At 45.1% G+C, this 13008-nt stretch overlaps 1 protein-coding gene across 1 annotated transcript in view; it reads left to right on the top strand.

The window, feature by feature from the left end:
- LOC118380010 (extracellular matrix organizing protein FRAS1-like) overlaps positions 1–13008 on the top strand; it is a 423703-nt gene that overhangs the window by 287213 nt on the left and 123482 nt on the right. The window contains 1 exon segment of the mRNA XM_052462665.1: positions 972–1219. Coding sequence (XP_052318625.1) covers positions 972–1219 — 248 coding nt within the window.

Genomic DNA, 13008 nt, shown 5'->3' with positions numbered 1-13008 from the left:
GTTAAAGGGGAATTAAGATTACATTGCAGTATAAAGGGAATTACATATGTAGAGATTAAAGTAGTAGCCATGAAAATGGAAGTCGCCAAATTTCTTTACGATTTTTGCACATTGTCTGAATTCTCTCACATCCCCAGACACACACTGCATGCTTTATTTAGGGGACTGAAACCAGAAAAATAGAACCAAGGTATTCACAAACCAAGGTATTCACCAACCAAGGTATTCATCAACCAAGGTATTCACCAACCAAGGTATTCATCAACCAAGGTATTCACCAACCAAGGTATTCATCAACCAAGGTATTCATCAACCAAGGTTTTCACAAACCAAGGTATTCATCAACCAAGGTATTCATCAACCAAGGTATTAATCAACCAAGGTATTCACCAACCAAGGTATTCATCAACCAAGGTATTCATCAACCAAGGTTTTCATCAACCAATTCATTCAACCAAGGTATTCATCAACCAAGGTATTCAACCAAGGTATTCATCAATTTTCATCAACCAAGGTATTCATCAACCAAGGTATTCATCAACCAAGGTATTCATCAACCAAGGTATTCATCAACCAAGGTATTCATCAACCAAGGTATTCATCAACCAAGGTATTCATCAACCAAGGTATTCATCAACCAAGGTATTCATCAACCAAGGTTTTCATCAACCAAGGTATTCATCAACCAAGGTATTCATCAACCAAGGTATTCATCAACCAAGGTATTCATCAACCAAGGTTTTCATCAACCAAGGTATTCATCAACCAAGGTATTCATCAACCAAGGTATTCATCAACCAAGGTTTTCATCAACCAAGGTATTCATCAACCAAGGTATTCATCAACCACAGTATTCACCAACCAAGGGAAGATGGTGTCAAGATGTATATTAATGAAACTCTCCTCTTTGTTTTGTTCCAGGTATGTTGAGATTTAACACAATGATTACACTAGTCAATTATCCCCTCCAGGTGACATGTTTTCCTTCAGTGATGTGACCCACAACGTTCTGCAGTATGAACATTCCGGACTCTCCACTGACGAGGACGCCATCACCTTCGCTGTTACAGACGGCTTCTCCATGACGACGGCGGTGGTGCAGGTGGTTGTGTTGGGCGTCGGGGGCGACGGGCCCAGGAGAGACCCAGAGGCCCTGCTGTCCATGGAGGTTCCTGAGAACAGTAGTAGTGTCATCAGACGCACTCACCTGGGTTATACGGTCAGTACACTCACCTGGGCTATATGGTCAGTACACTCACCTGGGCTACATGGTCAGTACACTCACCTGGGCTATATGGTCAGTACACTCACCTGGGCTATATGGTCAGTACACTCACCTGGGCTATATGGTTAGTACACTCACCTGGGTTATATGGTTAGTACACTCACCTGGGTTATATGGTTAGTACACTCACCTGGGTTATACAGTTAGTGCACTCACCTGGGTTATATGGTTAGTACACTCACCTGGGTTATACAGTTAGTACACTCACCTGGGCTATATGGTCAGTACACTCACCTGGGTTATATGGTTAGTACACTCACCTGGGCTATATGGTTAGTACACTCACCTGGGTTATATGGTTAGTACACTCACCTGGGTTATATGGTTAGTACACTCACCTGGGTTATATGGTTAGTACACTCACCTGGGTTATATGGTTAGTACACTCACCTGGGTTATATGGTTAGTACACTCACCTGGGCTATATGGTTAGTACACTCACCTGGGCTATATGGTTAGTACACTCACCTGGGCTATATGGTTAGTACACTCACCTGGGCTATATGGTCAGTACACTCACCTGGGCTATATGGTCAGTACACTCACCTGGGTTATATGGTTAGTACACTCACCTGGTCTATATGGTTAGTACACTCACCTGGTCTATATGGTTAGTACACTCACCTGGGCTATATGGTTAGTACACTCACCTGGGCTATATGGTCAGTACACTCACCTGGGTTATATGGTTAGTACACACTCACCTGGGCTATATGGTTAGTACACACTCACCTGGGCTATATGGTTAGTACACTCACCTGGGCTATATGGTTAGTACACTCACCTGGGCTATATGGTTAGTACACTCACCTGGGCTATATGGTTAGTACACACTCACCTGGGCTATATGGTTAGTACACTCACCTGGGCTATATGGTTAGTACACTCACCTGGGTTATATGGTTAGTACACTCACCTGGGCTATATGGTCAGTACACTCACCTGGGTTATATGGTTAGTACACACTCACCTGGGCTATATGGTTAGTACACTCACCTGGGCTATATGGTCAGTACACTCACCTGGGTTATATGGTTAGTACACTCACCTGGGCTATATGGTCAGTACACTCACCTGGGTTATATGGTTAGTACACACTCACCTGGGCTATATGGTCAGTACACTCACCTGGGTTATATGGTTAGTACACTCACCTGGGTTATATGGTCAGTACACTCACCTGGGTTATATGGTTAGTACACTCACCTGGGCTATATGGTCAGTACACTCACCTGGGTTATATGGTTAGTACACACTCACCTGGGTTATATGGTCAGTACACACTCACCTGGTCTATATGGTCAGTACATTCACCTGGGTTATATGGTCAGTACACTCACCTGGGTTATATGGTCAGTACACTCACCTGGGCTATATGGTTAGTACATTCACCTGGGTTATATGGTTAGTACACTCACCTGGGCTATATGGTTAGTACACTCACCTGGGTTATATGGTTAGTACATTCACCTGGGTTATATGGTTAGTACACTCACCTGGGCTATATGGTTAGTACACTCACCTGGGTTATATGGTTATATGGTTAGTACACTCACCTGGTCTATATGGTTAGTACACTCACCTGGGCTATATGGTTAGTACATTCACCTGGGCTATATGGTTATATGGTCAGTACACTCACCTGGGTTATATGGTTAGTACACACTCACCTGGGCTATATGGTTAGTACACTCACCTGGGCTATATGGTTAGTACACTCACCTGGGTTATATGGTTAGTACACACTCACCTGGGCTATATGGTTAGTACACTCACCTGGGCTATATGGTTAGTACATTCACCTGGGCTATATGGTTATATGGTCAGTACACTCACCTGGGCTATATGGTTAGTACACTCACCTGGGCTATATGGTCAGTACACTCACCTGGGCTATATGGTTAGTACATTCACCTGGGTTATATGGTTAGTACACACTCACCTGGGCTATATGGTCAGTACACTCACCTGGGCTATATGGTTAGTACATTCACCTGGGCTATATGGTCAGTACACTCACCTGGTCTATATGGTTATATGGTCAGTACACTCACCTGGTCTATATGGTCAGTACACTCACCTGGTCTATATGGTCAGTACACTCACCTGGTCTATATGGTCAGTACACTCACCTGGGCTATATGGTTAGTACACTCACCTGGGCTATATGGTCAGTACACTCACCTGGGCTATATGGTCAGTACACTCACCTGGGCTATATGGTCAGTACACTCACCTGGGTTATATGGTCAGTACACTCACCTGGGCTATATGGTTAGTACACTCACCTGGTCTATATGGTCAGTACACTCACCTGGGTTATATGGTCAGTACACTCACCTGGGCTATATGGTTATATGGTTAGTACACTCACCTGGGCTATATGGTCAGTACACTCACCTGGGCTATATGGTTATATGGTTAGTACACTCACCTGGGCTATATGGTCAGTACACTCACCTGGTCTATATGGTCAGTACACTCACCTGGGTTATATGGTCAGTACACTCACCTGGGCTATATGGTTATATGGTTAGTACACTCACCTGGGCTATATGGTCAGTACACTCACCTGGGCTATATGGTTATATGGTTAGTACACTCACCTGGGCTATATGGTCAGTACACTCACCTGGGCTATATGGTCAGTACACTCACCTGGTCTATATGGTCAGTACACTCACCTGGTCTATATGGTCAGTACACTCACCTGGTCTATATGGTCAGTACACTCACCTGGGCTATATGGTTAGTACACTCACCTGGTCTATATGGTCAGTACACTCACCTGGTCTATATGGTCAGTACACTCACCTGGGCTATATGGTTATATGGTTAGTACACTCACCTGGGCTATATGGTCAGTACACTCACCTGGGCTATATGGTTATATGGTTAGTACACTCACCTGGGCTATATGGTCAGTACACTCACCTGGGCTATATGGTTATATGGTTAGTACACTCACCTGGGCTATATGGTTATATGGTTAGTACACTCACCTGGTCTATATGGTCAGTACATTCACCTGGGCTATATGGTTATATGGTTAGTACACTCACCTGGGCTATATGGTCAGTACACTCACCTGGGCTATATGGTTATATGGTTAGTACACTCACCTGGGCTATATGGTCAGTACACTCACCTGGGCTATATGGTTATATGGTCAGTACACTCACCTGGGCTATATGGTCAGTACACTCACCTGGGCTATATGGTTATATGGTTAGTACACTCACCTGGGCTATATGGTCAGTACACTCACCTGGGCTATATGGTCAGTACACTCACCTGGTCTATATGGTCAGTACACTCACCTGGTCTATATGGTCAGTACACTCACCTGGGCTATATGGTCAGTACACTCACCTGGTCTATATGGTCAGTACACTCACCTGGTCTATATGGTCAGTACACTCACCTGGGCTATATGGTCAGTACACTCACCTGGTCTATATGGTCAGTACACTCACCTGGGTTATATGGTCAGTACACTCACCTGGTCTATATGGTCAGTACACTCACCTGGTCTATATGGTCAGTACACTCACCTGGGCTATATGGTTATATGGTTAGTACACTCACCTGGGCTATATGGTCAGTACACTCACCTGGGCTATATGGTTATATGGTTAGTGCACTCACCTGGGTTATATGGTCAGTACACTCACCTGGGCTATATGGTCAGTACACTCACCTGGGTTATATGGTCAGTACACTCACCTGGGCTATATGGTTATATGGTTAGTACACTCACCTGGGCTATATGGTCAGTACACTCACCTGGGCTATATGGTTATATGGTTAGTACACTCACCTGGGCTATATGGTCAGTACACTCACCTGGGCTATATGGTCAGTACACTCACCTGGTCTATATGGTCAGTACACTCACCTGGTCTATATGGTCAGTACACTCACCTGGTCTATATGGTCAGTACACTCACCTGGGCTATATGGTTAGTACACTCACCTGGTCTATATGGTCAGTACACTCACCTGGTCTATATGGTCAGTACACTCACCTGGGCTATATGGTTAGTACACTCACCTGGTCTATATGGTCAGTACATTCACCTGGGCTATATGGTTATATGGTTAGTACACTCACCTGGGCTATATGGTCAGTACACTCACCTGGGCTATATGGTTATATGGTTAGTACACTCACCTGGGTTATATGGTCAGTACACTCACCTGGGCTATATGGTTAGTACACTCACCTGGGTTATATGGTCAGTACATTCACCTGGGTTATATGGTTAGTACACTCACCTGGGCTATATGGTCAGTACACTCACCTGGGCTATATGGTTATATGGTTAGTACACTCACCTGGGCTATATGGTTAGTACACTCACCTGGGCTATATGGTTAGTACACTCACCTGGGCTATATGGTCAGTACACTCACCTGGGCTATATGGTCAGTACACTCACCTGGTCTATATGGTCAGTACACTCACCTGGTCTATATGGTCAGTACACTCACCTGGTCTATATGGTCAGTACACTCACCTGGTCTATATGGTTAGTACACTCACCTGGGCTATATGGTTAGTACACTCACCTGGGCTATATGGTCAGTACACTCACCTGGTCTATATGGTCAGTACACTCACCTGGTCTATATGGTCAGTACACTCACCTGGGCTATATGGTCAGTACACTCACCTGGTCTATATGGTCAGTACACTCACCTGGGTTATATGGTCAGTACACTCACCTGGTCTATATGGTCAGTACACTCACCTGGTCTATATGGTCAGTACACTCACCTGGGCTATATGGTCAGTACACTCACCTGGGCTATATGGTCAGTACACTCACCTGGGCTATATGGTTATATGGTTAGTACACTCACCTGGGTTATATGGTCAGTACACTCACCTGGGCTATATGGTCAGTACACTCACCTGGGCTATATGGTTATATGGTCAGTACACTCACCTGGTTATATGGTCAGTACACTCACCTGGGCTATATGGTTAGTACACTCACCTGGTCTATATGGTCAGTACACTCACCTGGTCTATATGGTCAGTACACTCACCTGGGCTATATGGTTAGTACACTCACCTGGTCTATATGGTCAGTACATTCACCTGGGCTATATGGTTATATGGTTAGTACACTCACCTGGGCTATATGGTCAGTACACTCACCTGGGCTATATGGTTATATGGTTAGTACACTCACCTGGGCTATATGGTCAGTACACTCACCTGGGCTATATGGTTATATGGTTAGTACACTCACCTGGGCTATATGGTCAGTACACTCACCTGGGCTATATGGTTATATGGTTAGTACACTCACCTGGGCTATATGGTCAGTACACTCACCTGGGCTATATGGTTATATGGTTAGTACACTCACCTGGGCTATATGGTCAGTACACTCACCTGGGCTATATGGTTATATGGTCAGTACACTCACCTGGTCTATATGGTCAGTACACTCACCTGGTCTATATGGTCAGTACACTCACCTGGTCTATATGGTCAGTACACTCACCTGGTCTATATGGTTATATGGTTAGTACACTCACCTGGTCTATATGGTCAGTACACTCACCTGGGCTATATGGTTAGTACACTCACCTGGTCTATATGGTCAGTACACTCACCTGGGCTATATGGTTAGTACACTCACCTGGTCTATATGGTCAGTACACTCACCTGGTCTATATGGTCAGTACACTCACCTGGGCTATATGGTTAGTACACTCACCTGGGCTATATGGTTAGTACACTCACCTGGTCTATATGGTCAGTACACTCACCTGGGTTATATGGTTAGTACACTCACCTGGGTTATATGGTTAGTACACACTCACCTGGGTTATATGGTTAGTACACTCACCTGGGCTATATGGTTAGTACACTCACCTGAGGTTATATGGTTAGTACACTCACCTGGGCTATATGGTTAGTACACTCACCTGGTCTATATGGTCAGTACACTCACCTGAGTTATATGGTTAGTACACTCACCTGAGTTATATGGTTAGTACACACTCACCTGGGCTATATGGTTAGTACACTCACCTGGGCTATATGGTTAGTACACTCACCTGAGTTATATGGTTAGTACACTAGTTATATGGTCAGTACACTCACCTGGGTTATATGGTCAGTACACTCACCTGGTCTATATGGTTAGTACACTCACCTGAGTTATATGGTTAGTACACACTCACCTGGGCTATATGGTTAGTACACTCACCTGGGCTATATGGTTAGTACACTCACCTGAGTTATATGGTTAGTACACTCACCTGAGTTATATGGTCAGTACACTCACCTGGGTTATATGGTCAGTACACTCACCTGGGCTATATGGTTAGTACACTCACCTGAGTTATATGGTTAGTACACTCACCTGAGTTATATGGTCAGTACACTCACCTGGGTTATATGGTTAGTACACTCACCTGGTCTATATGGTCAGTACACTCACCTGAGTTATATGGTTAGTACACTCACCTGAGTTATATGGTTAGTACACACTCACCTGGGCTATATGGTTAGTACACTCACCTGGGCTATATGGTTAGTACACTCACCTGAGTTATATGGTTAGTACACTCACCTGAGTTATATGGTCAGTACACTCACCTGTTATATGGTCAGTACACTCACCTGGGCTATATGGTCAGTACACTCACCTGGTCTATATGGTCAGTACACTCACCTGGTCTATATGGTCAGTACACATTCACCTGAGTTATATGGTTAGTACACTCACCTGAGTTATATGGTTAGTACACACTCACCTGGTCTATATGGTCAGTACACTCACCTGGTCTATATGGTCAGTACACTCACCTGAGTTATATGGTTAGTACACTCACCTGAGTTATATGGTCAGTACACTCACCTGGGCTATATGGTCAGTACACTCACCTGGTCTATATGGTCAGTACACTCACCTGGTCTATATGGTCAGTACATTCACCTGGTCTATATGGTTAGTACACTCACCTGGTCTATATGGTCAGTACACTCACCTGGGCTATATGGTCAGTACACTCACCTGGTCTATATGGTCAGTACACTCACCTGGTCTATATGGTCAGTACATTCACCTGGTCTATATGGTTAGTACACTCACCTGGTCTATATGGTCAGTACACTCACCTGGGCTATATGGTCAGTACACTCACCTGGGCTATATGGTCAGTACACTCACCTGAGTTATATGGTTAGTACACACTCACCTGGGCTATATGGTCAGTACACTCACCTGGGCTATATGGTCAGTACACTCACCTGAGTTATATGGTCAGTACACTCACCTGGGCTATATGGTTATATGGTTAGTACACTCACCTGGTCTATATGGTCAGTACACTCACCTGGTCTATATGGTCAGTACACTCACCTGGTCTATATGGTCAGTACACTCACCTGGTCTATATGGTTATATGGTTAGTACACTCACCTGGTCTATATGGTCAGTACACTCACCTGGGCTATGGTTATATGGTTAGTACACTCACCTGGTCTATATGGTCAGTACACTCACCTGGGCTATATGGTTATATGGTTAGTACACTCACCTGGTCTATATGGTCAGTACACTCACCTGGTCTATATGGTTAGTACACTCACCTGGGCTATATGGTTAGTACACTCACCTGGTCTATATGGTTAGTACACTCACCTGGGTTATATGGTCAGTACACTCACCTGGTCTATATGGTCAGTACACTCACCTGGGCTATATGGTTATATGGTTAGTACACTCACCTGGTCTATATGGTCAGTACACTCACCTGGGCTATATGGTTATATGGTTAGTACACTCACCTGGTCTATATGGTCAGTACACTCACCTGGTCTATATGGTTAGTACACTCACCTGGGCTATATGGTTAGTACACTCACCTGGTCTATATGGTCAGTACACTCACCTGGTCTATATGGTCAGTACACTCACCTGGTCTATATGGTCAGTACACTCACCTGGTCTATATGGTCAGTACACTCACCTGGGCTATATGGTCAGTACACTCACCTGGTCTATATGGTCAGTACACTCACCTGGGCTATATGGTCAGTACACTCACCTGGTCTATATGGTCAGTACACTCACCTGGTCTATATGGTCAGTACACTCACCTGGTCTATATGGTCAGTACACTCACCTGGGCTATATGGTCAGTACACTCACCTGGGCTATATGGTTAGTACACTCACCTGGGCTATATGGTTAGTACACTCACCTGGGTTATATGGTTAGTACACTCACCTGGGTTATATGGTTAGTACACTCACCTGGGTTATATGGTTAGTACACTCACCTGGGCTATATGGTTAGTACACTCACCTGGGCTATATGGTTATATGGTTAGTACACTCACCTGGTCTATATGGTCAGTACACTCACCTGGTCTATATGGTCAGTACACTCACCTGGTCTATATGGTCAGTACACTCACCTGGTCTATATGGTCAGTACACTCACCTGGTCTATATGGTTAGTACACTCACCTGGTCTATATGGTCAGTACACTCACCTGGTCTATATGGTCAGTACACTCACCTGGGCTATATGGTCAGTACACTCACCTGGTCTATATGGTCAGTACACTCACCTGGTCTATATGGTCAGTACACTCACCTGGTCTATATGGTTAGTACACTCACCTGGGTTATATGGTTAGTACACTCACCTGGTCTATATGGTTAGTACACTCACCTGGTCTATATGGTCAGTACACTCACCTGGTCTATATGGTCAGTACACTCACCTGGTCTATATGGTCAGTACACTCACCTGGTCTATATGGTCAGTACACTCACCTGGTCTATATGGTCAGTACACTCACCTGGTCTATATGGTCAGTACACTCACCTGGGCTATATGGTCAGTACACTCACCTGGTCTATATGGTCAGTACACTCACCTGGTCTATATGGTCAGTACACTCACCTGGTCTATATGGTTAGTACACTCACCTGGGTTATATGGTTAGTACACTCACCTGGGTTATATGGTTAGTACACTCACCTGGGTTATATGGTCAGTACACTCACCTGGGCTATATGGTTAGTACACTCACCTGGGCTATATGGTCAGTACACTCACCTGGTCTATATGGTCAGTACACTCACCTGGTCTATATGGTCAGTACACTCACCTGGTCTATATGGTTAGTACACTCACCTGGGTTATATGGTCAGTACACTCACCTGGTCTATATGGTTAGTACACTCACCTGGGCTATATGGTCAGTACACTCACCTGGTCTATATGGTCAGTACATTCACCTGGTCTATATGGTCAGTACACTCACCTGGTCTATATGGTTAGTACACTCACCTGGGTTATATGGTTAGTACACTCACCTGGTCTATATGGTTAGTACACTCACCTGGTCTATATGGTCAGTACACTCACCTGGGCTATATGGTTAGTACACTCACCTGGGTTATATGGTTAGTACACTCACCTGGTCTATATGGTCAGTACACTCACCTGGTCTATATGGTCAGTACACTCACCTGGGCTATATGGTCAGTACACTCACCTGGTCTATATGGTCAGTACACTCACCTGGTCTATATGGTCAGTACACTCACCTGGTCTATATGGTTAGTACACTCACCTGGGTTATATGGTTAGTACACTCACCTGGGCTATATGGTTAGTACACTCACCTGGGCTATATGGTCAGTACACTCACCTGGTCTATATGGTCAGTACACTCACCTGGGTTATATGGTTAGTACACTCACCTGGTCTATATGGTCAGTACACTCACCTGGGCTATATGGTCAGTACACTCACCTGGGCTATATGGTCAGTACACTCACCTGGGCTATATGGTTAGTACACTCACCTGGGCTATATGGTTAGTACACTCACCTGGGCTATATGGTTAGTACACTCACCTGGGCTATATGGTTAGTACACTCACCTGGGCTATATGGTCAGTACACTCACCTGGGCTATATGGTCAGTACACTCACCTGGTCTATATGGTCAGTACACTCACCTGGGCTATATGGTCAGTACACTCACCTGGGCTATATGGTTAGTACACTCACCTGGGCTATATGGTTAGTACACTCACCTGGGCTATATGGTTAGTACACTCACCTGGGCTATATGGTCAGTACACTCACCTGGGCTATATGGTCAGTACACTCACCTGGGCTATATGGTCAGTACACTCACCTGGGTTATATGGTTAGTACACTCACCTGGGCTATATGGTTAGTACACTCACCTGGGTTATATGGTTAGTACACTCACCTGGGCTATATGGTTAGTACACTCACCTGGGCTATATGGTCAGTACACTCACCTGGGCTATATGGTCAGTACACTCACCTGGTCTATATGGTCAGTACACTCACCTGGGTTATATGGTTAGTACACTCACCTGGGCTATATGGTCAGTACACTCACCTGGGTTATATGGTTAGTACACTCACCTGGGCTATATGGTTAGTACACACTCACCTGGGCTATATGGTTAGTACACTCACCTGGGCTATATGGTCAGTACACTCACCTGGTCTATATGGTCAGTACACTCACCTGGTCTATATGGTTAGTACACTCACCTGGGCTATATGGTCAGTACACTCACCTGGTCTATATGGTCAGTACACTCACCTGGGCTATATGGTCAGTACACTCACCTGGGCTATATGGTCAGTACACTCACCTGGTCTATATGGTCAGTACACTCACCTGGGCTATATGGTTAGTACACTCACCTGGGCTATATGGTCAGTACACTCACCTGGGCTATATGGTCAGTACACTCACCTGGTCTATATGGTCAGTACACTCACCTGGTCTATATGGTTAGTACACTCACCTGGGCTATATGGTCAGTACACTCACCTGGTCTATATGGTCAGTACACTCACCTGGGCTATATGGTCAGTACACTCACCTGGGCTATATGGTCAGTACACTCACCTGGTCTATATGGTCAGTACACTCACCTGGTCTATATGGTTAGTACACTCACCTGGGCTATATGGTCAGTACACTCACCTGGTCTATATGGTCAGTACACTCACCTGGGCTATATGGTCAGTACACTCACCTGGGCTATATGGTCAGTACACTCACCTGGGCTATATGGTCAGTACACTCACCTGGTCTATATGGTCAGTACACTCACCTGGTCTATATGGTTAGTACACTCACCTGGGCTATATGGTCAGTACACTCACCTGGTCTATATGGTCAGTACACTCACCTGGGCTATATGGTCAGTACACTCACCTGGGCTATATGGTCAGTACACTCACCTGGTCTATATGGTCAGTACACTCACCTGGGCTATATGGTTAGTACACTCACCTGGGCTATATGGTTAGTACACTCACCTGGTCTATATGGTCAGTACATTCACCTGGGCTATATGGTTATATGGTCAGTACACTCACCTGGGCTATATGGTCAGTACACTCACCTGGTCTATATGGTCAGTACACTCACCTGGGCTATATGGTCAGTACACTCACCTGGGCTATATGGTTATATGGTCAGTACACTCACCTGGGCTATATGGTCAGTACACTCACCTGGGCTATATGGTCAGTACACTCACCTGGGCTATATGGTTAGTACACTCACCTGGGCTATATGGTCAGTACACTCACCTGGTCTATATGGTCAGTACACTCACCTGGGCTATATGGTCAGTACACTCACCTGGGCTATATGGTCAGTACACTCACCTGGGCT

The sequence above is a fragment of the Oncorhynchus keta genome, chromosome 14 (genome assembly GCF_023373465.1).
Source record: "Oncorhynchus keta strain PuntledgeMale-10-30-2019 chromosome 14, Oket_V2, whole genome shotgun sequence".
In the NCBI taxonomy this organism is placed as follows: domain Eukaryota; kingdom Metazoa; phylum Chordata; class Actinopteri; order Salmoniformes; family Salmonidae; genus Oncorhynchus; species Oncorhynchus keta.
This window is presented reverse-complemented; position numbering and strand designations above follow the sequence as displayed.